Source organism: Terrapene carolina, unplaced genomic scaffold (genome assembly GCF_002925995.2).
Source record: "Terrapene carolina triunguis isolate 2854851 unplaced genomic scaffold, T_m_triunguis-2.0 Scaffold58, whole genome shotgun sequence".
Lineage (NCBI taxonomy): Eukaryota > Metazoa > Chordata > Testudines > Emydidae > Terrapene > Terrapene triunguis.
Window position 1 is genome coordinate 34,578,424 of NW_020664409.1, and position 27,981 is coordinate 34,606,404.

At 42.4% G+C, this 27,981-nt stretch overlaps 1 protein-coding gene across 1 annotated transcript in view; it reads left to right on the forward strand.

Moving 5' to 3' along the window:
* Positions 1-27,981, forward strand: part of MIB1 (mindbomb E3 ubiquitin protein ligase 1) — a 116,537-nt gene that overhangs the window by 3,080 nt on the left and 85,476 nt on the right. The window contains exons 2-7 of the mRNA XM_026661557.2: positions 4,491-4,662; positions 8,481-8,610; positions 11,751-11,855; positions 17,456-17,522; positions 19,067-19,271; positions 26,711-26,894. Of these exons, the coding sequence (XP_026517342.1) occupies positions 4,491-4,662; positions 8,481-8,610; positions 11,751-11,855; positions 17,456-17,522; positions 19,067-19,271; positions 26,711-26,894 (863 nt within the window). The remainder of the gene's footprint in view (positions 1-4,490; positions 4,663-8,480; positions 8,611-11,750; positions 11,856-17,455; positions 17,523-19,066; positions 19,272-26,710; positions 26,895-27,981) is intronic.

The following is a 27,981-nucleotide window of genomic DNA, read 5'->3' on the forward strand; positions in this document are numbered from 1 at the left end:
ATTCAATTGGTTTTCAAATAACTACAAGTGCGCTAGCTCAATTTTATAATCATTCCTTGTTTTGAATACCTAATAAAAGGAATTCTCAGTATAATACACACTGTGGATTTGTTTCCACTGTTGGAACTTTCTGGTTTTTCTACCAGATTGCCATGAAATCTATGGACTTTGCTATAGAATGTGTATGGAATGTATAATCAATTCTATTGATCGAAGTGCTTGAAGCCAAAATCTGTTCCTACTGTCAAACATAAAGAAACATGAGGCCTGTAAACAGATTTAGACTTCCAAAATAGTTTATTTTCCAAAAATGTGTTTAGTTATATATAAAAAACTGAATTTAATAATTTAATTTAATTACTCACAGGCCTGTGCACTTGTCAAAATACATTTTGTAGGCACATAGCAATTGACAGGTGCTGTTTGTATTTAAAAATTACTTATTTTAAATGTTCGTAGTAGTAGTTGTAGACTGTAATCACTATTGCAAGGTTATATTAATGCTTCATAAGTATCAAATCTTGCAATTCCCTAGCATTTCTGCAACTGTCTTGGTTAAAATGAAAATTGTCCTGCTGGATCTTGGGGGAAAATGAGGCTTTTATCTCTTAATTAGCAATCTTACTCCAGACCAGAGTAACATTGCTTACTAAAACTCAGTGTTGTCTGAAGATTGTTCAGTGACTTCTGAAATGAAGTTCTTACTCCATGTCTAGAGGTTCTGGCTAGACCAGGAGCAGGCAAACTTTTTGGCCCGAGGGCCACATCGGGTTTCATAAATTGTATGGAGGGCTGCTTAGGGGAGGGGGTCATGGCCTCGGCCCCCCCTCCTATCCTGCCCCATCCAACCCCCCCTGTTCCCTGACGGCCCCTCTGGGACCCCTGCCCCACCCACACACACCCCGACCTCCGCCGCCCCATCCAACCCCTCCTCTCATTCCTGACTCTCCCCCCGGGACCCCTGCCCCATCCAACCCCTTCTCTCATTCCTGATGCCCCCCCAGGACCCCTGCCCCATCCAACCACCCCTTCTCCCTGTCCCCTGACTGCCCCCGGAACCCCTGCCCCTGGCTGCACCTTGCTGCCCCATCCAACCCCCCCCCCCTTTCCTGACTGCCCCCGGGACCCCTGCCCCCATTCAACCCCCTGTTTCCCCTCCGACCACCATCCACACCCCCGCCCCCTGACCACCACCCCGAACTCCCCTGCCCTCTATCCAAACCCTTCCCCTTACCGCGCTGCCTGGAGCGCTGGTGGCGCTACAGCCACGCCGCCCGGCTGGAGCTGGGCCACGCTGCCGCCACCACGCAGCACAGAGCATCGGGTCAGGCCGGGCTCTGCAGCTGCGCTGCCCCAGGAGCTCACAGCCCTGCCGCCCAGAGCATTGTGGCGGAGCGAGCTAGCTGAGGCTGCGGGCGAGGGGGAACAGTGGGGAGGGGGGAGCGGGGGCCGGGCTGGACAGTCCCGCAGGCCATAGTTTGCTCACCCCTGGGCTAGACACTTCCATTTCAGAGATGAGCTACATTGGTGAGGCAGTTTTGGGAAACATGCTCTTGCTGTATGTGTGTACTTCTTTGTTTCATGGATAAATAGAGATGGAGGCCCCAGTCTTGACATCTGTATGGGCAGACTTTATGCCATCAGTGGGTCTCGTGTGCTGGTATACCGTCTGATTGTAACCATTAGGTGTTCAAATGGCAAAGAACAAATCTGCACCTCAACTTTGTTTCATAGGAAGCATTTTTGTGTTAGCTGTATTTCCGATCATAGTGATATTTCACTATCAATCATATTGTATACTTGTTTAGATTTTACAGGTTTGCTATTTAGCACAGTTTTCTTCCACAAATATGTTTGTGTTAAACAAAAAAGGAACAGGAAACATACATAAATTTCAAGTACAAAAATCTCAAAACCATTTTCAGAAATTTTTTAACGCTAATATAAGGCAAGATTTAACCCAAAAATATCACTGACTAATCTGTGATCTATCAAAGTTATAAAGTGAGTTTCTGCTTCCCTCTTGTGAATATGCACATGGTTATACAAATAATTTATTGGATTAAAATGTCAGACTCTTCATTAAAAATATCTAACTTGAAGAGTCATGTTCCACATTTATTTACATCTGTCTTAATAGTTAAGTCCTGCCTTAAATATTTTATAATTTCAGTTGTTGAAACTTTATTTTCATTTAAGTGAACAATAAAACATGTTTTATATTGATCTAGTAACAGACAGCTTGATTCAATCAAAGAGAAAAATTGTGGATTGCCAAGATATTTGAGATTCATCATAATGCCATGTGTTTTGGTTATATTTCTTGTGTATTAACTTTGACCAGATGAATGCTGATGATAATGTAATTCTATACATGTTTGTTTACTAAAACAGTGGGGTTTTTAAAAGCTAATCCCCCCCTCATTTGCTGCAGAATCACCTTGATTTTTTTTTTTTTTAGTCTTGTCTCTTTATCTCCCTGCCTGAATCGCTTCTCCTTGGTAGTGCTGATTAGTATCTTGCATGGTGTGGAGGTGGGGTGCATATTACCCCCAACTTTTCTAGAGTAGTCATTTGTAGCCCAACTTTAATTAAAAATGACAAATTCCTCTGCCCCCCCCACCCCGCAACTTTCCCTTTCCCACGGCATATAAATTGGTCGCCTCTTGGTGATCATTATTTCAACTTTCAGTATTGCACTAAACAAGATGCAATCTTGAATGTGGAGGGAGTTACTGAATCAGGGATGTAAAAGGGAAGAGGAAATAGTCTCTGAAGAGAGGATGATTTTAGATCAACCAAGGAATTTAAACAATGAGGGGAAAAAAAGTTATTTTCCATAAAGTCCCTTTTAGGTAGGCCCTGGGATGATATAAGAGGCAGAATAGTAAGTGGTTAGAGATGTTGCAGACTCTACAAGCAAAAAGGATTCACTTTTATTCACTTTGTCTAATTGGCAGTGTCACTCCATTAAGACCTCAAAGTAGGAAATAAGGAGTTTGGTGCCTTTGAGTCACTTTTACAATTTAGTGTGGTAAAAATGACATGCCTCCGATACCTGGATGTACAAGGGGTCCTCAGAAGGCAGCCCTATGGCTGTTTTCCACTGTTCCTGGGCTGGTGGAATCTTCACACACAAGCTTAGACGTTTACCATATATCTTTATAGTCGAAGACAGATAAAAGATGGGGTAAAAGGATATTTGTCTCGGAGCAATGGCCAGATGGGAAGGCAGTTCTCTTGCTCCCCTTTGCGGTCCCCCTGCTCCAAGCTGTTGGTAAAAGGAGTACTGGTTCCTACCACTGTGGCCACTTTGCACGAGGTTTCCATCTTTCAAATCAGTATCTAGCTAGTAGGTGGCTAATAAATTGGAAGCCCTCACTCCCAAACCACTGTTCCTTCTGGACAAGAGAAGGAACCTTTTATTTATTTGGTCTGTTTCCTCTCTAATGTCAGAGATGCCTAGCTGTCTTAAGGCTAGGTAACTGGGGGGGATTCTCCGCTACTCTAACCCTCCTCTAGCATCCATTTTTGCATTGTCCTGATCACTGAATAGCACCACTGCTTATCGCTTCTGGTGCTCGTAACATTCCTAAACATTAGCAGAGTAAAGCTGACTTGATTCTTGTCCATTTCACTGCTGTTCACAGGGTTCTGAACAGCAGCAGTGACAGCTTTTAGGCCTGCTTGGTTCTTACTCTGCTATAGCTTGGAAAAGCTATGAGCATATGGAGAGGCTTTGGGGCTGTCTTTTCGCAGACTTAGGAAACAATGCTCCAGCGGTTTGCATGTGGTTCAGGTTTGGCAAGTTATCTTAATAACCAAAAGAGCTAGACACTTAATTTTTTTTAAATCAAAGCATAGATTCTATTGAAATAATGGCAGTTGTCCATGAGAGCTTCCTACTGGTCATGGGCAAGTACATTTTTCAAACTGTGGTTTAAAATATAGATGGACAGAATTTAAGCTCCTTTGTTGTCCTACGGATGTTAAATATAAATCAGACTAAAGCATCAACTGTTAGATCCTTAACATAAACTGTGTCATTGCACAATAGTTGTTACAGTTCCTTATTGATCCATTGATAGAGAATTAACCTGACAGTTAAAACTCCCCAGGAGATTAGTATTTTTGATGGGGATTTCTGACAATTTAATCTCTAGAAGTTAAAGGAAACTTCATTATCTTTCCTCTTAGAATATCTGAATTGAGTATATAGCTGGGAAAAAAAGAAATGTGGTCTGCAATATATATTTAATTGTTGAGAAGGGAAGGACCCATGGACCAGCAACCAGAAAGATGAAAGATAGTCCCCAAACCTCTTCCCTCATCCATAATTCCTTGATTGGCATAGGCTAATATGGTTGCCCCTACTGAACCCTATTTGCTCAAGTATTCTTTGATAAACATTTAACTTAATTTTGGATGGCAATAAAGATCTAAATAGTATTTTTTTAAATCATACTGGTGTCACATTCTTGTTTTCATAGGTATCAAGCATGATGGAACTATGTGTGATACTTGTCGACAGCAACCAATCATTGGCATCAGATGGAAATGTGCTGAATGCACAAATTATGACTTATGCACAGTCTGTTATCATGGGGACAAACATCACCTGAGGCATCGTTTTTATAGAATAACCACACCAGGAAGTGAAAGGTAAAATGTGTGTTTTTTCCTGAGTTTAAATAGAGGAAGTAACTTATTGTAGATAAATAATTTTTCTAACTGCTAATTTGGTTACTATAAGTTTAGCGATATAAAGTATTTGCTCAAGACACAGATTCTGTTCCCGATTCTGCCACTGATTTATTTTGCAGCCTTAGACAAGTCACCTAACCTCTCTGTCATGCTTTCTCTCTGTAAAATGGGAATATGGTACATGCCCTTTGTTAAATGCTTTGAGAACTACAATTAAAATCATTATGTAGGTGCTGAGTATTATGGTGTCTCAAACTCAGTATCTCTTTTTTCCTTACAGCATTCTGTACTGTTACTGTGTCAGAGTCCTAATTTCACTAGCTCTGCTTCTGTTTGTGATAAGGAAAGAGGGCAGAACAGTGTATTTCTTCTTGGAAAAAAAAGTTTCATGTACAAGTAATGTCAATGAAAAGTCGTCATTCTTTCTGTGAAAGACTGAGACTGCTTTTCATATATTTTCTGAAACAAATACACATTAAGTATAGTGTTTTTCATACTTGAGCTTTTACATAGTAGGTATACATTTGGGGAGACATGAAATTGGAGCTTCCAGACTGTCCAGTAGAGTCTGCAGTGTATTTTTCTGTTCATTTATCTTTGAAGCCCAACCATGACCACTTAAATGCCAACAGTAATTGCTTTATTAACAGATCACCTATCTGTGCATTTCTGATGTTTGTACCACTGTAGTATACCGGCACCAAAATACATAATGTCAACAGGATATCTGAATTAGAAACAGGATTATGACTTTGCTGGAAGATGAGGCATAAAGGATAAGTTGGGCCAGTGAGGGGAAGATGTCTTTTTCAAACACAAGTCTTTAATAATATTTAATAGAATACAGAAAATGACCTGGTAGAGAAATTGATTTCTATACAACATTTTTTTTTTCCTTCAAATCTGCTTCTGTTTAAAATCCCATTGCAACGATAGGCAGAATAGTCTTTTTTATATTGCTTGATAGTTGAACTTTCCAGTCCCTTTTAAAAAGAGGTATTTGATGTAGCCAAAATGTTTCTATGAGTTAGTCTGTTCTAGCACATGCCCTTTTCGTCTTGTTTTCAGAGATAAGCAGTGATAGCAATCCATAGACTCACCATATACTTATGTCCTCTTAATGCTCATCCCCTTAGCTTCTTCCTGTAGCCCACTTTGACTTCTGCCTTGATGATGTAGCTCATATACACAGAAAGGCTCCGTTAGCTTCCAGAAACCTGTTGCTGTTGGATCCACTTTGCTGTGAAAAATGAACTGAAAATATTTAACTTTTTTTGCAATGGAATTTGAGGGAAGGTTCAAAAGATGTGTTCAGAGATATTCCATTATTCTTTGGTGAAGGTAAACTGAGAGCTCAGCCAATTTAATTCCTGAATCCAGAATAGTATGGTGAACTACATGCTGATGTCAAATCTACTATTGATAAATCTCTGTTTTGTAGACATTTTAAAATTTTTTTGACAGAAGGCTAAAATCCTGTTCCAAACAAAACATCTCTTTATGGACTCCATCACGCTCATTCATTTGTTGGATAGGAAAAGTAGAAGGAATCACTAAGAAGACTTTTGATCTGCTGTTTGCATAGTTTGGAATAGCAGCTTATTCCTCTGTGGCTCCTCATCTGCTGACTGTGATAAATTCAACAGGAGAGTTTTATTCTCTTCCTAAAATGGTTGCGGGGCTGTGGGGGTGGAGAGGAGGAATCTATGGTTCTGCTTAGATTAAAGATATGCTTTGTCTGCCAAAAATCTCAGGCTTCATGTCATCGTGACTTTTAGGGAACAGAGTGGGGGAGTATGGGCATTCAGAATGGTGGCTCTTCAGAGAAAATTTTAATTTTACCTGTTCAGGTCTGTTCCCTACCTCCACTTGCAGTCAAGAAAGTACCCTGTTCAGGCAGATCTGTTGGGGACATGTTACTTACGTTCTGCAGAAAATTGAGGGTGGGCAGGAGAAGAGATTTTGAGAACAGTTTTGCATTACAGAAAAATAAGAGTGATGGAAGACAAGTTGAAATATTGAGTGAAGGATTCCAAAATGTGCAATAGGAAGAAAAAAAAATTGTCAAATGACCTCCAATATGAAAACAAGGTGGAATAATAGCCTGATACCAAAATATAACTGTGATGGGTCCTGCCACCTGGTACTGGAGTACAACTGAGCCCTCTGTTTTACTAATCTGGGCTCCCTCCTCACAATGTGCAAAGCCGTCCAAGCTTGCACTCAAACCATCATCCACAGGCTGTGTTCATGAATGCATGCACCAACAATAGAGAGGCTTCAGCCAAAATACCCCAAGCTCCCCAGCCTAGGATGCCAGAGCTATATCTTCCTGCCCTGGTCAAAAACATGACCAGTATATGAGAGTTATACCCAGTCTGCCCCTTCCATCGATGTGGAGAGGAATATGCACAAAGTCTTTGTTAACTGAGCTGCGATTTCCGCCCCCCAAACACTTCACTCACACCACACTGTTTTAGGTAAAAAATATAAAATAGATTTATTAACTACAGAAATACAGATTTTGAGTGATTATAAGTGACAGCAAACAGATCAAAGTAGATTACCTAGCAAATAAACAGAAACGCAATCTAAATCTTATACAATACACAGGTTTTGACAAACAGTGTCTCACCTTGTTAGATAGGACAAGCAGTTTGTAGATGTTTTATATACAGGCAGGAATCCTCTTTTCCAGCCTGGGTCCAGCACTTCCCCCAGTTCAGTCTTTGTTTCTCAGGTGTTTCCAGGTATTGAGTTGTAGAGGGAGTGAGGCTTCTTGGTGATGTCACTTCCTCCTTTTATAGTTTCTTCCATAAGGCAGGAACCCCTTTTGTTCCAAGCCAAGTTCCCAGCCCAGTTTGTGGAAAAATACAGGTATCAAAATGGAGTTCAGTATCATGTGGTCTGGTCACATGCCCGTGCATGCTTGATGAGTCATGGCAGCCATTAGCCGTAGGCTGTCTGAAGCATCCCCTGGTGAGGACAAGCCTTTTCCATGGCCGTTGACTTTGTTTATGTGCCATTAGCTCTGTCTAGCTTCTTCATTGTTGTACCTGAAAGGCTTGTTGTGGGAGCTTCCAACTTCACAACATCTTTCAGTAACACACACATAGCAAAACTTCATAACTTCACATACGATAGCACATACAATCCAACAGGATATTAACATTCAACAGATCAAGACTTTTAGAATGATACCCCACAAGGTATACTTTGTACAAAACATACCATAATTCTATGGCAGTGATGAATATGGGGGTGCCAGGGTGTCACAATAACTGCCAGAATAAAAAGACGGTACAGAATTAGGGGAAAATACAGATTTACGTAGATCTTGAAATTTGCTGACGGGGGCAAAATACATTGTTTATAAATGAGTTTGCATGCTGCTTTACTGACCTTAACAATATCTGATAATACCCGTATGTAGGTGTTAGCATCATATTGCCAAAACAATAAAATGTATTATCAGGAACCCTGGAGATACAAATCCAATTATCTTAATATTACTTAAAATATTAATTGCAAAAAAGTAAAATTTAGACATGGAAAGAAGAGCTTTTCACCATGTGACTTTTCAGAATGCTGAATTTTCAATAGTGTGCTGAGCTTTCTCATAAAGATGAACTTACTCACTTAACCCTGCATTTCCTAGTTCTTTTAATTTTGTAGGATTTTTAATGTTCAGTAATGTTATGTGTTGGTTAAATGCTCCATTTCAGGACCTCTTGTGTGTTGCTTTTATTAACTTGTCATTTGATTTTTAACTTTAGGGTGCTGTTAGAGTCTCGTCGTAAATCAAAGAAAATTACAGCAAGAGGAATCTTTGCAGGTGCCAGGGTGGTACGAGGAGTTGATTGGCAATGGGAAGATCAAGATGGTGGCAATGGACGTAGGGGGAAGGTAAAAGCGAAAATGGTTTAAATAAGAAAATACATCACATATTACTTATGGGTAACAAGTGCTTAGATTATGTCGCTATAAACTTGTGAAACATAAACGTTGTTTACCATTAAAGTGTTTGTTTTAAAATGGGTACCACTTATACTGCTGTAAGTTATAATAGAACAGGCGTTCTCAAACTGGGGGTCGTGACCCCTGAAGGGGTCATGAGGTTATTACATGGGGGGTTGTGAGCTACAGCCTCCATCCCAAACCCCGCTTCATCTCCAGCATTTATAATAGTGTTAAATATTTTAAAAAGTGTTTTAATTTATAAGGGGGTGGAGGGTGTTGCACTCAGAGGCTTGCTGTGTGAAAGGGGTCTCCGGTACAAAAGTTTGAGAACCACTCTTATAGAATGTAGTCTTGAGCTTAAATGATCAAAATTGAAAATACGAGACTTGCAGATTATCTCAATTCCCTGTTTTTGGAATGTTCATAAAAATAAATATTTTGGGTGAGCTTTAGGACCATTCAGGAGTTCATGTAAAAACTAACATTCTCAGACATACCCACTCAATCAACCTTCACAACAGGGGATTTTGCTTTCTCTTCACTGCTATCAGAGAAATCAAGTTGTTCTGTATATCACTGGCTCAGCAGGTTATTTTAAAATTTAAGTGCTTACTTAACAGGTTTCTATTTTGTGATCTATTATTTTGGGGGCTCTTCCAGTTTTATTAGATTTGGGCTTTTTTGGAGTTTAGACAATTCTGGAAGTTCTTTAGTTGGAGGTACTACATTACTGACTTGTTCATTAAATAGTTTTATGTGTTAGCCTGATGTCTTGAAATAAAGATCTCTTCAGCATGTTAGAACTTAATATAAAATCAGATGCAGTTCTGTTAATTGACAAATCATGACTCAAGGACAGGGGTGGACAAACTACAGCCTGCGGGATTGCCACCCCGTGGTGCCGCGGGCCCCACCCTGCTCCCGGAAGCGGCCGGCACCATGTGCCTGCGACCCCTCAGGGAGCTGTGGGCAAAGGGCTCCGTGTGCTGCCCTCGCCTGCAGGCACCGCCCCCCGCAGCTCCCATTGTCCGGGAACAGGGAACTGCGGCCAATGGGAGCTTTGGGGGAGGTACCCGCAGGCGAGGGCAGTGCGCGGCCCCCTCCCCCCCCCCCCCCCCCTCCAGGGGCCTCAGGAATGTGGTGCTGGCTGCTTCCAGGAGTGGTGCAGGGCCAGGGCAGGCAGGCAGGGAGCCTGGCCGGGCCGGAGCCCGCACCCTGAACCCCTCCTGCATCCTGCACCCCAACTCCCTGCCCTGAGCCCCCTGCTGCACCCATCCTGCACCCCAACCCCCTGCTGCACCCTTCCTGCACCTCAACCTCCTGCCCTGAACCCCCTCCCGCACTCTGCACCCCCTCCTGCACCCAACCCCCTTCCCTGAGCCCCCTTGTACACCCCGCACCCTTCCTCTGCCCCAACCCCTTGCCCTGAGCTACTTCCTGCACACCGCACCCCCCCACACACATCCCACACTCCCTCCCGCACCCCAACCCCCTGCCCCAGCCTTACATTCATGGCCCTGCATGCAATTTCCCCACCCAGATGTGGCCCTCGGGCCAAAAAGTTTGCCCACCCTGCTATAGGAAACAGAAACTGTAGAAAACGTGCAGGAGAATTAATTATATGCCCAGAAGAACTTGATTATAAAAGTGAATTTTAAACAGAAAGTAAGGCATAGTATAATTTCTTTAACATACATAAAAGAGATTATAGAAAATGAGAATAACTTTTATTGTTTTAGTGAATTGATGCATTGAATCAAATTTATTTTGCAGTCTAAACATAATTTAAATAAAATATTTTGCTGTGCAAGCATAGTTACTGTGTATTCTGGTATTATGAAAAATCTATATACAATCTGGAGTTAGCCATTTTGGGATCCGGTGATTACTAAAGGGAAACAACAAACTTGAAATCCAATTTTTAAAACATAAGTTAAAAGGAGTTTCAGATATGGCACCTTGAGACAATATCTCCCTGACAATTTGTGTTTTTTTCCATTGCATTTTCCTATTTATTAAAACAATTTACAATAAATCTGTTATTGATATATGGAAGATCTACACAGAGGAACTTACAAGCAATAAATGGGAATTTAATTAAATACTGAATAGTCATTTTCACCGTTTCCCCCATGAAACCTGAAAAATAGAAATATTTCTTTTTTTTCAGTGGTAGTAATCATGGGTGTTGTAGCCATGGTAACACATTTGGAGATGAGTGACTTAATCACATAGCACCATATATTACTATGGCATGTTACAAAGCAAAGGTGGCATTACTGCTCTGAAGAGCTCACGCACTTTAGGTCCTTCTCCTGCAAACACTTGTTCACTTAACTTTAACCAGTGGGACTATTTTCATGCTTAAAGTAAAGCACAAGAACAAACATTTTCAGGATGGGGTCTACGGTAAGAAAAGAGGGAGACAGCAAATAGTGAGAGAGGCTTTTGGATAAGTGTTGGGAGAAAGACAATACATTCAGAAAGATGCTTGTGTGTTATGGATGCCTCTTCAGGGTTGCATTTGTACATGGCATCAGTATTTCAGAAATGCAAAGAAAAAATACAGAGACCCAATATTTTCATCTTCATTCCCCTTCTGTCCTGGTATTTAAAGACTGGGATTAGAATTAAAATTAGGTCATATAATACAGACTGCTACCTGTAGGCCACCAGCCTGATGTAACCAAACTAGCTTAAAACAAAAACAAGTCCTGAGAATAAATTGTTGCCATTTTTGGTATTTTTAGTGAAAGTTTTTTTCTTGTAAAAACATTGTAAACCAGTTTCATTTTGTACTTCTCTTCCATTTTTAAACCGGTTTACTTGAAAAATATGTATCTTATGGAAGTGGCAATCTGGATGTTTATTTCCTAGGGATAGCATTAATTAAGGTGTATGAACGTTGTTGGTAGAAAATGATAAAATGGCATTGGGGAACTGGAGTTCTGGTTTTAAAAAAAAAGCTTCAGTAAACCCTGCTGTATCATGCTTTTAAGTATAGGTAGAAGTGGTGGAGGAAGTTTAAAGTTCAAAATATGTTGCTAAACTTTTGTAACCCATTTTTCTATTTTTAAACTCAATAGGTAACTGAAATCCAGGACTGGAGTGCATCAAGCCCACACAGTGCAGCATATGTTTTATGGGACAATGGCGCTAAAAATCTTTACAGAGTTGGCTTCGAGGGCATGGTAAGGAGTAAAGCAACACAAAGGGTAAAATACTTGGAGGAGGGGAGGGTAGTAAGAATAGCTTATGCTGTGCTTTTATTCTCCTTTTGTGATATCCTTCTGTCCGTTTCCATGCTGTTAATCAGTTCATTGTGAATACAGCTGGATGGATCATGAATATGCATTAGGAAGGAAGTCTGATCTGAGAGTTTATTAAACATCGGTGCAAATCATTTAAACTTTAGAGCTAGCTTCTGCCTGAGTATTACAGATATTTACATTTGCAAATGCAATTTTCCTCCTGGCATTGATGTTTTACTTTAATTAGAATTGGTAAAAAATAGAACTATTTATTTATAAACTTCCTTAAAAGGCCCTAACTTTTTCTTTAATGCCTCAGAACTTGGTTTTTGAAAATCTCCGCAATGCCAAGTGTCTAGATTAGAAACACTGCAAGTCTTTCAGTTGTCATTTAATTTTCACTGTGAAGAACACTCAAAACATTTTCAGATAGTTTTAGAATATTTTTTTCCTACTTTGGAGCTATTGTATTTCAGACTTTAACACTAAATTTCTCATTTTGATTTCACAACTTTTAGAGTATAACAAGACCACAAAAAGTGGGTCAGGTTTGGTAATGAGACTTCTGTTGATATCTCTGTTTCCTTTTTATACGCTCTTACCCTAGTGCGGACCAACGAAAAGTTTCCTTGATTGTCAACTGCTGAGACATATTAATGAGCATTATCATTGCATCATTTCTGTTAAAAAAAATTTCTTGGTTATATATTACAGAAGGGAGATATACTAACTTACATTAGAATGTCCTTCTGTCATATTCCTGCAACAAGAATTAAATTTAACATGTTGACAAAGCAGCTTTTGTAAAAATAGTAAATTTTGCACCATATCCACACTTATAGGATAAAGTGTAGTTTAATTTAGGACAAAATCAAAATATAGTACACCTCTACCCCGATATAATGCGACCCGATATAACACGAATTCAAATATTACGCGGTAAAGCAGTGCTCCGGGGGGGCTGCGCCCTCCGGCGGATCAAAGCAAGTTCGATATAATGCGGTTTCACCTATAATGCGGTAAGATTTTTTGGCTCCCGAGGACAGCGTTATATTGGGGTAGAGGTGTACTTGTTACTTCTCCATCTGCTTTTAATCTGATTATACTTCTTAATTGACTGAAGAGGCTCATATTCTCAAAGGGGAATATTTATAATTGGGAGATTTATTAATATTCTTAGAATATCGGCTAAATAGATATTAGAGCTCTTAATAGTCCAACCATAAATAGAATGGTTTAGTATGTGGAAGCCTCTTTGATAGATACTACCCTGTACAAATCAGAGATGTTTGATCAGCCATTTAATAAAGAATAGTAACCCATTTTTAAAAAGAAGCTTCAATTAAAAAAAACTGCATTGGCATTTTTGTATCAAATGTGCTTTAATTTTCCATATTGACAGTTTATTTTTCACATTGTACATTTAAAACTTATCTTGCTATAAATCAGTTTCTTTAGTAACTTCCTATTTGTTTCAAAGTGTTTGTGTTTATCAGTCATAACTGTGGATGGAAACAGAACTGAGGCTTCAGCATTGTCTGTAGCAAACGGGAACTGTCCACATAACAAGTTTTAGCTATAATTTTGTGACCAGAAAGTGAACGTGATCACTTAAGATACCAAGAAATATGGTTTAGTGCTGCCATCACAACCACCTTTGTGCATCCACACCTACTAGCTACACCATATTTATGTTAATTTTGGGACAATTAGGGCAGCTATCTCATGGTGCCTAGGGAAGTGATCGACTGCTAAAAGGACGTGTTCAGAGAAGCATCAACAGCACTTGGGGCAGCACAGTGTGGCGGACTCTACTACATGGAACTGGGAGGAAGAAGGCCTGCACTCAAACAATACGGTGCTGGTTAAAGGAACACAGCCATCTGCCATATTATATCACTGGCAGAGGGGAAATGTGGTTAACTGACCATGGTTGCTAAAAGACTTTAAACATTTTGTTTGGATCCAAAAACAAGTTAGAGCCAGTAACATGTTACAAACATGTTACCACTATGGGGTGCCTTAAACCTACACATTTCTAAAATAGATCTTATTCCCTGGGAATTCACTTATTCACTCAGCTACCAAATTTCCTTTGCTTAATAACTTTAAAAATTGTTTGCATTTCTACAATGTTCATTCTAGGCTCCACCTTTTCTTTCTTTTTTGTTACGAAGGACCTTCCCCTCAATTGTGGAGAGTTTGGAAGAAATAATTTGGGTTTATAATCCATTAATGTCAGAGTTCTCTGTAAGTTATCTCTGTGTGTGGGTATTTGCCAGCAAGGTTTGAATAGCTACAGTGCTGAGAGGGTGAAGGAAACTGAAAGGATCCATTGCCCTTGTTTTCCTTTTGGCATTATTTTAAACTTGTTTTCTTCCTGACTGCCATCTGAGGCTTGTTCATCCACACACATTGTGAGTTACCTTAAAGTAGTACATCAAAGTTCTCTGAGAGAATTAAAAACAAAGCTTATTGACACACAGTTAATTTTTTGAATAAGTAAGAGAAATCTGTCATTACACCTAGGATATTGCTGGGGAATTTCATACACAGAATTAGGGTAGTACACTACAGTAGAGGAAACTGCCTCATGGATCAGACCAGTGGCCTATCCACTCCAGTAACTTGTCCCTGGCACTGATCAAACCTGATGCTTTAAGAGGAAATTGCAAGAAACCATGCAGTGGACAATTATGGAAACTTTTCATAGGGGTGTTTTCATTTTAACTCAGTTTGCAGTTGGCGTATGGCCTGAAGCGTAAGGGTTTTAATCCTATCTAATGTTCTTGGCCTCTTTTGCCATGTAAATCCTTTTTTGAAATCTGCTAAACTCTTGGCCTCAACATCATGTGGCAATATATATTAATTATGCGTTCTGGTAAATATATTTCCTTTTACCCATTTTAAATTTGCTGTCGTTCAGTTTAATTGAAAAGCTCCTTGTTCTTGTAGAGAGAGAAGAGGGTAGCTTGGAGTGTCTGATACATCTTCTCCATATCATTCATTACTTGGTCTACCTCCGTCTTTTCTCTAAACAGTCCCAATATTTTCAGTCTTTCCTGATACAGCAGACATTTATTGTTTCTAATTATTTTTGACAGTTATCTCTGAACACTTGTTTCTGCTGTCATTTTTGGCATGGGGTGATCAGTCTCATTTCTTGTTTTTAAATAGCCATCTTTCTAAAGTTTAGTGTCAATATTAATTTTTGGCACGATTCCATGGCATGAACAACTATAGTGAGGTACTGGTGGGTTGACCATTGTTACTGCTTCATTCAAGTTGTATGTGTCCTTTAGGATTAAGTTAAAAATAGAATAAGTTTTAATAGGCTGGCCTTTAAATCAGTGGTACAAAATTGTTAAAGTTACTACCTCAAGAAAAAATCTACTAACTGCCCTTTGGTGCATGAAGTATCAATATTTTTATTATCATGGTAATCAGGAAAAATCCTTGAGCAAAAGGAGGAGTGGAATTTTGAAAAGTGTTGGTTAAGCATAATATAAAGAAGAGGGAAGATGATAGTTCTGTTGGTTTTGACTTGTATATCCCTTGTTATGTTGACAGAACATGGAGAAAATTGCTGTAAACTGATACAATCTGAGCTTTTGCTTACTTAGAATACGTATATATTAAAGGTTTTTATCTATCCAAGAATAAGCCATACATACTGGAAAGCTGTCTATGCTTCTGCAGGTACAATACCAGATTCTCTAAGATACTGACCAATATCCAGGGGTTCTCAAACTGGGGGTCAGGACCCCTCACAGGGTCGCAAGGTTATTACACGGGGGTCTTGAGCTGTCCGCCTCCAACCCAAACCCCACTTTGCCCCCAGCATTTATAATGGTGTTAAATATATAAAAAAGTGATTTTAATTTATAAGGGGGGGGGTCGCACTCAGAGGCTTGCTATGTGAAAAGGGTCACCAGTACAAAAGTTTGAGAACCACTGTGTTACACACTGTAGTGTGCTGTGAACACAAGTGAATGAAACAGACTACTATGTGTATTTACCCTATAAAATCCTGGTAAAGTGGATGAAATCTTGAAATCAAGTCTTTTTATGGACTCAGTGTAGTACAAATAGTCTGTACTGACAATATACTTCATTTATACTGGTACTGTATCAGAGGAGCTGTAGGAGTATAAAATTTGGTGCACAGTTTTAAAAATGAATATATATTTATACTGGCATCTGTTCTCATGCATGTGTGTATATATAGTATTATTATTGAATAGTGGCATATAGCTTTAAGAAGCTGAGAATTTATTTGAGAGAAGGATTCAAATCTTACTGTTTCTAGCGCCTAGAGATAGTAGTGGCTAGGAGGTGGTATTGTGTGTTTAAAGGGATGTAAGCATTATATTTGTCACTATCTTAAGGATCAGGAGAGGCATGAATGGATTTCAGTTCATCTCTCTTGCTAGAGGATAGTCTCATTGCAAGAGGCCTGGGGAAGTGGGAGAATGAGATAAGGCCTTTATGAAAGCACGTTTAGCTTGTATATCTTCCACCACCTGTTCTTTTGTTCTCTCTCCCCCATTACTATAGTCTGACTTGCATCGCCCAATCAGTTTTCTCTTCCCATCCCCTCAAACATAGAATGACCTTTGCCTGATGGGAATTGTGTTCCATAAAGAGTAACACCAGATGGTAGCAATTTAGATTAGGGGATATGCAGAAGCTAAATGAAGGGGAAATGATGAGAACTTTTAATTGGGTTTATACAGTAGCTGTTCTTCACATTTTAATTTTTTTTCATATTATGGGACAGGCCCTTTTGGAAAAATAGCCAGTAGAACTTTTTAAATAAAAATATCTGATGTTAGTTAAAACACAGAATTCTGAAAGCAACCAAAATACCTTTTATTCTGCTTTTTCTGATATTCTCCAGGGCCCAGAAGTTAGAAGTCAAGTTTTACTCCTCCATAATAAGTTAAAATGAATGTCATAAACATCTTACACAAAAAATGTATAGGCTTTATAATGGTAACACTGACAAATCCTTACCCAAGCTGATGCTGCACAGGCAAGGCTATCATGTCCAGTATGGTATTCAGACATTTCTGATTTCTGTAGTGTTAATTTTGTGTTCTTCCTCTACTTGTATAGATTGCTTTTTTTTTTTTTTTTAAAGAAATGTAACATTGTGAAACAGTTTAAAGCTTCTCTTTGTAATTCTAATAGCAATTATGAATATGATGTCTCTTGGTCACTGTAGTTTATCAGCTCCTAAAAGCATTAATTTGAGCATTAAATTTAAAGCATTTAATTATACTGGGTAAAATTTATCAAATCCTATCAATGCCTAGGCCTGTCTTAAAGGAATAGGTAGTAGAAATAGATGGGTTACAATTTTGGAAAATATTTGAAATTTTCTTTGCATTCTGAATTGGCGTAATGCATTAATTTTTGTATGCATGAGCTTTTCAGCCTCTGATATTTCAGTGTATTTCTGTTCTGATTTCACTGATTTATGTCAACCTGCAAGTTCACTCTGTTAAAACTAAAGTTGTCTAAATATCTTTCTTTAGTCTGACCTGAAATGTGTTCAGGATGCCAAAGGAGGCTCTTTCTACAGGGACCACTGTCCTGTGCTAGGTGAGTTGGAGAAGGAAAGAAATAGATAGTTTTAAGTAAATAGAAACATTTTAGTGCCCCAAGTCAGTTTGTTTGATGACTGAACCAAAATCAGTCAACGTTCCTTAACAGGATGCACCAAATAATTGAGATTTGAATGGTGGCATTTCTGTGCATTACCATGGTTAAATGCTGCAATGATAATTGGTATCTTAATTGATATGTTTTAACTGTCTTTAGATATGTTTGATGTCAAACAGTATACCAAATATGTAGCTGGTAAGTTGTTAAAGTTGGCTGTCTAGTTCATGTTTCTGGCTTACATGTGCTCAGCCTTTAGATTTTTCTCTTAATAGCAAAAGATAACTGCACAGTATTGTAGAATGGTTTAAACATAATTTTAATGCAATATTGAAAATTTGATCGTAAACATGAAGTCATCAGCATTAAAATTTCTAACTAAATATCTGTAATTTGTCATAGTGGCTTATTCTGTTACATAGGTTGTGAGCTATTCTATAGACGTATATACTGGTTCGTAAGCCGAATATTTTTGGTAAAAAAGTGACGCATCAGAGAGCGGGGGTCGACTTATAAACGGGACTACACCAAAATTTGATGATTTTAAACGCTGTGGAATCATTGAATTGAATACACCTCTACCCCGATATAACATGAATTCAGATATAACGCGGTAAAGCAGTGCTCCGGGAGGGCGGGACTGCGCACTCCGGTGGATCAAAGCAAGTTCGATGTAATGTGGTTTCACCTATAACACGGTAAGATTTTTTGGCCCCCGAGGACAGCGTTATATCGAGGTAGAGGTGTATCTAATACATGGTCGTTTTGTTTACCTGGAGCGTCTACAGACATGGGGCCCCTCAGCTCCCTGTGGCTGCGGTTCACTGTTCCCAGCCAATGGGAGCTGTGGGAAGTGGTGTGTCACATCCCGTAACTCCCATTGGCTGGGAACGGCGAACTGCGGCCACAGGGACTTGAGGGGCTCCATGCCTGCAGACGCTCCAAGTAAACAAAACGTCCCTACCTGCCAGCGGTCGGGACGTCCCGACGTGACAGCTGGGAGCCAAAGTTTGCTAACCCCTGAAATACAGGGTTGGCTTATGAAAGGGTCATACAGTGTTTGCTATTTTTACCTAACCATCTTGGGGGGTCGGCTTATAAACGAACTGGCTAATGAACTAGTATATACAGTAGGTTCTATATACATTCTATACATTGCACTCACCACTCTAGTATCTAAGCTGCGTGGTGGTATGTGGGTGTACTTTATTACAAAAGTAGTTGCAGGCTATGTTTGGTTTTTGAGGTGTAGGTGAGTTAAGAGATAAAGTCCAGGAAGGTTTGGTGCAGAAGTTCCTTAGTGTGTATATATAGTAGACAACATATGTAGACCTTGACTTAAGAGGGAAGGGAATGTGCCAAGTAGCACATCTTTAAAACTGTGCACTTGGCAGGTGTTAGATATCTTCTTGAAGTTATCTTTATTGCACTTACAGATGTTGATTTGGATATTTAGTGTTCTTGTTTCTTTCATTCAATTTCAGGTGAGCAAAATGGTAACAGGAATCCTGGTGGGTTGCAGATTGGTGATCTGGTAAACATTGATCTTGATTTAGAAATTGTACAGTCTTTGCAGCATGGTCATGGGGGATGGACTGATGGCATGTTTGAGACCTTAACCACCACTGGCACAGTTTGTGGCATTGATGAAGATCATGACATAGTAGTACAGTATCCAAGCGGCAACAGGTTTGTTACATATTCTCAAACCTTTCCTCTGACAGACTTCCTTTAACTTCACAAGTTGCAGGGCCTGAATTTTTTAATTTTTTTTAACCCTTCTTTGGTTCTCACCACATCCCACCATCCAAATAAGAGTTTCTGTCTTCTTCCTGGCTTGTGTAATAGGGGGTTCCCATCTACCAGAGCCCAATGATAAAAACCTTTCTAGCATGTGTAAGAGATTTTGATGGGAAAGAGATTATTTGCCATTTTCTCACCTTTAAACTGCCTTTAGTTTAATATTTGTGATGTTTATGATATGACGTCTTTTTTTCTAAAATGTCCCTTTAAGTTTTATTTTAATGTATGTTGCCTATCAGATAAAGGTATTTATTAAAGTTATTAATTCTCTAAGTAATTAAAATGGTTACGTCCAAAAATTTCACAATATGAATGTTTCACAGCTCCATGCACTAAGCATGAAGCCATGATTGCATATAGCTCTCAGTAGTGTATGTGTTTATTTCTTTTGTCTGTGTCCTTAGGGAGCATTTTTTGAGAACTAGTGTACTACCATACAGTAGAGGCTAATGTGATACTTATGTCCAGCATGAAGGCAGACAATCCCTTGATTCCTATGTAATAGGTATTGCCAAATGTGACCACTGGAGAACAAATTAAGAGTCCCAGTAATTTCAACATATCTATACTATATTCCATATAACAATAAATTTAAGCATCTCCGAGTATATTTATTGTGCAAGGCTATTTATCTTTACGGATTTTGTTCCAAATATAAAACTGAATAAGTATGTGTACATACATACATACATATGTGTATACTTATTCAGTTTTATATTTGGAACAAAATCTGTAAAAATAAATAGCCTTGCACAATAAATATACTCGGAGATGCTTAAATTTATTGTTATGAGATTTCACAGCAGAGTCCATCTGCTCAGTGTGGTACTTTGTACTTCGTATCCTTGTTTCTCTTCCAAATTGTAAATCCAAGCTGCAAATTTATCGCCTCTTGGGTTTGAACAGGTCCTTGTTTTCTGAAGATGCTGCTCTTACAAAGGAGAGTGAGGCGTAAGTGGTTCTGATCACCAATGGCTAAGCTAGAGGATATTGCTTTTCTGATATGTGAGCATGCATTGCCTTCCCAGTTTGCTAATGTAGTAAAAAGCATAAGGAAAATCATGTGTAGCTGAAAGTGATCATTTACTTTTCTCAACCTGAATATGTTTGTTCAGTTACATTTGTGACAAGTTGGATCACAGAAACCCCCTGGGGGCTGCCAACTGATGTGCCAAGACTACTTCTGCCCCTGCTTTCCCTGCCCTCCCAGCTTGGGACTTCAGTGCCCTGCCTGTTTTGAGCCAGACCTGCTAGCCTGCTACAAACCCAGACCCAGGTCTGAACCATGTCCCCTAACAGCTGTAGGCTTAAACTGAAAGCAGCTTAAGAAGTGTTCCTGTCTTTAACACTTAGATGCCCAACTCCCAATGGGGTCCAAACCCCAAATAAATCCGTTTTATCCTGTATAAAGCTTATAAATTGTTCGCACTCTATAACACTGATAGAGAGGTATGCACAGCTGTTTGCCCCCCCCCCCCCAGTATTAATACATACTCTGGGTTAATTAATAAGTAAAAAGTGATTTTATTAAATACAGAAAGTAGGATTTAAGTGGTTCCAAGTAATAGGAGACAGAACAAAGTGAATTACCAAACAAAATGAAATAAAATAAAACATGCAAGCCTATGCCTAGTACAGTAATAAAACTGAATACAGATAAAATCTCACCCTCAGATGTTTCAATAAGTTTCTTTCACAGACTGGACGCCTTCCTAGTCTGGGCACAATCCTTTCCACTGGTACAGCCCCTGTTCCAGCTCAGGTGGTAGCTAGGGGATTTCTCATGATGGCCGCCCCATTTGTTCTGTTCCACCCACTTATATAGCTTTGGCACAAGGGGGGAATCTTTTGTCTCTCTGGCCCCTCTAAATGGAAAAGCACCAGGTTAAAGATGGATTCCAGTTCAAGTGACATGATCACGTCACTGTAAGACTTCATTACCCACTTGCCAGCACACACACGTATACAGGAAGACTTACAAGTAAACAGACATCTACAGACAATTGTCCTGGTTAATGGGAGCCATCAAGATTCCAAACCACCATAGGCCCTCAGAGTTATATTTCATATTTCTAGTTTCAGATACAAGAGTGATACATTTATACAAATAGGATAAGCACACTCACTAGATTATAAGCTTTGTAATGATACCTTACAAGAGACCTTTTGCATGAAGTATATTTTAGTTACATTATATTCACACTCATCAGCATATTTTCATAAAATCATAGAGTGCAACGTCACAACATTAAGTTACAATAGCTATTTATTTGGGTTTTGTTTTTAATAAGTTATCTTAACTTTTAGGCAGCTGTCTTTCAGCAAACCATTTAGTTGTAGGGAGAAATGGTGTAAGTCCTCCAGTCTCATGATTTCTTAGAAGATATACTTTGTGTGATGATATTAAAAGCCAACCTGTAACTTGTTAATTGAAATATAGAGACGCCTTACACAAACACATATATTTGTAATCTTTGTATTTCTCCAAAATAAGAAAGCTCCATATTTCTAAAACAAAAGTGAATGGAAAGAGAATTGTATAGTGCTCAAAAGTGTTAGGCACTTGATTGAGAACAAATTCATTCCCTACCATAGTAACCTTTTAAGCAACAGTTTGATTACAAAATCTGCTTCTGGTTTACTGGGGCTGTGGTACTAGACACACAGGGACTATCTGCAGAAAAATAGCTCTGGACGCACATGTTTGTCTTAGGGCATGGCTACACTTGCAAATGTAGAGCGCTTTGAGTTAAACCAGCCTTCTTAGAGCGCAGTAGGGAAAGCACTGTAGTCTGTCCACACTGACAGCTGCAAGCACACTGGCGTGGCCACATTCGCAGCACTTGCAGTGGCATTGGGAGCAGTGCATAGTGGGCAGCTATCCCACAGAGCATCTCTTCCCATTCTGGTGCTGTGGCTTGTTTGGAGGGTGTGGGGCATTCTGGGTCCTGTCCCAACGCCCCGTGATGCATCGGTTCGCATCCCAGCAATCCCTCTGCTTCCGTCCACAATTGGCGCCATCTTTCAGTGTTTTTTGTACTGCGCGCTCTGAGCCCAAACTGCTGAGGAATATGCTGATGAGTCTCGCCAGCACATCACGTTTGGCAGTCGAGTTATTCCTTAAGATCCAAAGTGACAGTGAGGACTCCGACGATATCGACTCGAGTAACGCATACGACACGAGTGGAACACCGCTTTTGGGCTCGGGAAACCAGCACTGAGTGGTGGGATCATATCGTCGTGCAAGTCTGGGATGACAAGCAGTGGCTGCAGAACTTTCGGATGAGAAAAGCCACTTTCATGGGACTGTGATGAGCTCGCCCCCACCCTGCGGCGCAAGGACACGAGCTTGAGAGTTGCCCTGATGGTGTAGAAGCGGGTGGCTGTTGCAATCTGGAAGCTGGCAACTCCAGACAGTTACCGATTGGTCGCTAACCAGTTTGGAATGGGGAAGTCGATCGTTGGAATTGTGTTGATACAAGTTTGCAGGGCCATTAATCGCATCCTGCTCAGAAGAACCGTGACTCTGGGTAACATGCATGACATTATGGCTGGCTTTGCACAAATGGGTTTCCCTAACTGCGGAGGGGCGATAGATGGGACACATATTCCAATTCTGGTACCAGCCCACCTAGCCTCCGAGTACGTTAATCAGAAGGGCTATTTCTCTGTGGTTCTCCAGGCGCTTGTGGATCACCGTGGGCGTTTCATTGACATTAACGCAGGCTGGCCTGGAAAGGTGAATGACGCACACATCTTTTGGAACACTGGCCTGTTCAGGAAGCTGCAAGCCGAAACTTTTTTCCCAGACCAGAAGATCACCGTAGGGGAAGTCAAAATGCCCAATGTGATCCTTGGAGACCCCGCTTATCCTTTAATGCTGTGGCTCATGAAACCCTACACAGGCAGCCTTGACAGCAGCAAGGAGCGGTTCAACAACAGGCTGAGCCGGTGCAGAATGACCGTAGAGTGTGCTTTTGGCCATTTAAAGGGCTGCTGGCGCTCTCTGTGTGGGAAGCTGGACCTAGCCGATAACAGCATCCCCGTGGTTATATCCGTGTGCTGTACCCTCCATAACATTTGTGAAGAGAAGGGTGAAAGATTCACTCAGGCATGGAACTCGGAGGTACAACACCTGGAGGCTGAATTTGAACAGCCAGAGAGCAGGGCTATTAGAGGGGCCCAGCGCGGGGCTGCAAGGATTAGGGATGCCGTGAGGGAGCAATTTGAGGCTGAAAGCCACCAGTAATGTCTGATGCCCTGCATGGAAGTGAAGTGCAGTGGTTCCAATGTTAGTAGGAATCTGTGCTTGCTACGTATGATACACTGACTTGCAGTGCCTGTTGCTTTCCTGGGCTAAGGTATCTTTTACTTTATGGAATAATAAAGAAATGTTTTCAAAGCAAAAAAATCCATTTATTGAAAAGAAACACAACTGCTTGGGAAACAGAAAGGGCAAAGGGGTGGGGTGGAGAATGGTACAATCACAGATTTGCATATGTCCTGTTATCATACTCAGCCTTCCTGTTTGGAGTGCTGTGCAATGAGTGCTGCACTTCAGGATGGCTATACTACATGGTGATGGGGGTTGAGTGCAGTGGGTAAGGGTTGTAGTTTTCAGGGCTGGGTAATGAAGCTACAGGTGTTGAAGGCAGCTGGTGGCAATAAGAACCCGGATTTTGGGGAAAGTGGGTTGGAGGTGACATGGGGGCACAAGGGAAAGAGTTTTGGTACAAGGGCTGCAGGGAGGGGGAGGCTTGGTAGTGCTCTGCCTGCATGGCTACGAGCGCCTGTATCGAGTCCGCTTGGCGCGCCATGATGCTTATCACTTGCTCCGTGCTTTGGTGCCAGCGATCCGCATTCTGCTGGCAGACCCTCCTTTCACTCTCCTGCCACTCCTGGAATTTTTTGATTTTCATTAAGGGAGTGCTGCATGACTTCATGCAGCATGTCCTCTTTGCTTCTGTGTGGCCTCTTCCTGATTCTTTGCAGCCTCTCAACTGGTGATAACACGGATGACTGAGATCTCAAGGTTGCATCTGTGAAGGCAAAATGCAACACTTAACAGAGGCAGCATTGTTCACACCAGACAGAGCGATTCCCCCGTACTTAAGGAGGGCAAGCACAACCTACACAATAGCATAATTTGCCCATCCCAAAGCGAGCGCACATAGCGCACATAACCCACGGGAGCCCCAAAATGGTGAGTAAGCACAGAGTCAAGGGGGACTGATTCTTTCATGGCTGTACTGTCCTCTGGGTTTCTGTGCCTGGGGGAGAGCCAACAGCTGCAGGGGGCCCCTATACTGTCCCCACGTTTTCCATAGGAGTTCATCCTGGAAGATATCTTACTGCTGAGGGTGACCTGGGAAGCAAGGGAGGGTCTTCTACTATAATGCAGCTTCTGCCCGGGCCCATATGCAGCTTGCCTGTGTGCAGCAATGATCTCCCCGCCCCTCAAGGCACAGTGGCGCAGACATGTTAGCCTGACTGGGACAAGGACCACAGTGGCTCTCCCACGAAACCTGTGCAAGCGCATGGCCCAAGTTCTGGCTGAGACCTTTGAAGAGATCGCTGAGGCTGTTTACCGCGATGTGAGAGAGCACATCAACGCTCTATTCCGCATCTAGGCTTGAATGCAGCCCTAACCCTCCTCGCCCCAAGAGCCCACACTGAATAACTTCCTTCCCAACATAAAAGCCACTTACTGGGAACCTCCTCTGGTGTTTGTCCTTCCCCAAGCACCGGCCGCTGCGACTGGCTACCTTCCTCCTGAGAACAGCTCCTGGCTGCATGCATCTAGGGATGTCGGGGTGTCTTCCTCCTCCTCAGCACCCTTGCTCCCGCTTTGCTGCTCCTCCTCCTCCCTTGTTGGACTGGGCTCTGAAGTGTCCATGGTGGTGTTCGGAGTGGAGGTGGGGTCACCCTCAAATATCACGTCCAGCTCTTTGTAGAAACGGCAGGTCGCAGGGGCAGCACCGGAGCAGCTGTTTGTCTCGCGAGCTTTGCAGTAGGCATTCCGCAGCTCCTTCACTTTAACTCTGAACTGCAGAGCGTCCTGGTCATGGCCCCTTTCCATCACGTCCCTTAATATCTGCGTGAAGGTATTGTAATTCCTATGGCTGGAGCGCAGCTGGAACTGGACAGCTTCCTCCCCCCAAACACTGATGTCCAGCACCTCGCCATTGCTCCATACTAGGGATCGCTTGGCCCGTGGAGGCATGGTCACCTGGAAAGATTTGCTGAGAGCACTCCACGCCTGGCTGAGCAAACAGGAAGGGGATTTTCAAAATTCCCAGAGAATTTAAAGGGCGGGTCTGACGGTTGGTCACCTGAGGGCAGGGCAGTAGAGTTCAAACTGATGACCAGAGTGGCTAGAACAGGCATTGTGGGACACTTCTGGAGGCCAATCAGAACGCATTAATAGACCAGGGCGTCCACACTGGCGCCGCGGCGCTCCAGCGGGGGCACATCAAACGTTATTCCACTTGCCGAGGTGGAGTACCAGGAGCACTCTAGCCGCGGAGTCAGAGCGCTCTAAGTGCCTTGCCAGTTCGGACGGGTTGTGAGTTAGAGCGCACTGGGCTGCTTTAATGCGCTCAAACTCGCAAGTGTAGCCATACTCTTAGTCATGTGCTGTTTTTTTTAATATAAATTAGCATAAAAAAAAGTAAGTGCACACAAACCAATACATTGCATGGTACAAATCAAAATAGTTTAACCAAATTTCTGGCTGCAGGCCATATATCTACTTGAAATAGGATTTTCCTATCTGTCCAACCTCGTCTCTGAGGAAAGAAGAAAAACCCTGTATTTAGATTCCAACCCCTCTCCTTTCCCTATCAATTCTTGCCAGAGCAATCCATCCATATCAGTTATCCTGAGTCCTTCCCTTTCCTTACTGTATTTTGAGAGGAATGCCAGACTCTCAGGCCACTAATCCCTGCCCTAGTTGATGAGTCCATCCTCTTCTCCCACCCTCCCCCCTCCTCCTCCCAAGCAAACAAACCAAAACCCCAGTCACTACACAGCTGCCATTATATGGCTGGCAGCTTTTACCCTCAGGCCGCAAGAACCAACCATGGGAACGTTCTGACTGCTTCAGGTGCACCTCTCGGAAGATTACCCTTGCAACCTCCCGCTGATAAACTAAGTGGAAATTTATGGGGAAAGTGATTAACAGCAGCTAAGCCATAGTGTCCAATCACAAAAATTTCTGGGCACAAAAGCACAACTTTAGGCAACAAGTAACCTTTTAAAATATAGCACCCACTTTTTATATTAAAAAAGAAAAGATAATTAATTTGAAATACATTATTTTCTAGGTGGACATTTAATCCAGCTGTTCTCACCAAAGCTAATGTTGTCCGAAGTGGAGATGCTGCTCAAGGTGCAGAAGGAGGTACCTCACAGTTTCAAGTGGGTGACCTTGTTCAAGTTTGTTATGATTTAGAACGAATCAAGCTTCTTCAAAGAGGTCATGGAGAATGGGCTGAAGCAATGCTCCCTGTAAGTATGTGTGTACACACAATGGTATGTTGGTATTAGGGTGACCAGATCACTGACAGGAAATATCGGGATGCGGGGGGCGGAAAAAAAAAAACCACCACCCAAAAAAAAAGGCCGTTCTGCAGGTGCCAGGGGAATTAGCAGGCCCCAGCCGCACAGCGGCTGCTGCCCGCCGCCCCCCCTAGGGCCCCAGGCACATGCGGCATGTCCCGCCGCCCCGCGGGGAAGGAGCTGCTGGAGTGAGAGGAGCGGGGCTCCGGACCCCGGCAGCGGCGGGGGAGAGCGGCTCAGGGCCGCGCGAGTGGGCATGTAAAGTTTATCGGCTGGGGGGGACCCCGGCCGGCTCCTCGCCCTGCCCTGTAGGGGGGTAGCGTCCCTGCCCCGTGCCAGCATGTTGCGCCGGCTGCCGCAGGCCAGGTAAGGAGCTGAGTCCCACCTCCCCCCTCGTCCTGGCTCCTCAACTGAGCGGCATTCCTCCTCCCTCCCAGGCTTGCAGCTGTAATGGCGGCGCAAGCCTGGAGGGATGGAGCTGGTGAGTATGAGCTCCGGCACCGGGCGGGCAAGGGGGGCTGGCAAGGGGGCTGCTCCCCCAGGAGGGCGACGTGGGGCTCAGCTGAGGAGCCAGGATGAAGGGGGGACTCGGCTCCTTACCTGGCCTGTGGCGGCTGGCGCAACATGCTGGCACGGGGCGGGGACGCTACCCCCCTACAGGGGCGTGGAGCCAGTGTGACGACACCGGCCGGGGTCCCCCTCGAGCCGATAAACTTTACATGGCCACTTGTGCGGCCCCGAGCTGCTCTCCCCTGCCACTGCCGGGGTCCGGACCCCCCCCCCCCGTCTCCCTCCCGGGGGAGCAGCCCCCTTGCCAGCCCCCCTTGCCCGCCCGGTGCCCGTACTCACCAGCTCCAGGAACTGGAAGCCGGACACCACCCCCGCCCTTACAGCAGCAAGCCTGGGAGGGAGGAGGAATGCCACATGCTTGGGGAAGAGGCGGGGCCAGGGCGGGGATTTGGGGAGGGAGCAAATGGGGGAAGGAGGGGGTGGAGTCGGGGGGGGGGGCGGCGAGAGCCCTTCCGGAAGGGCAAAA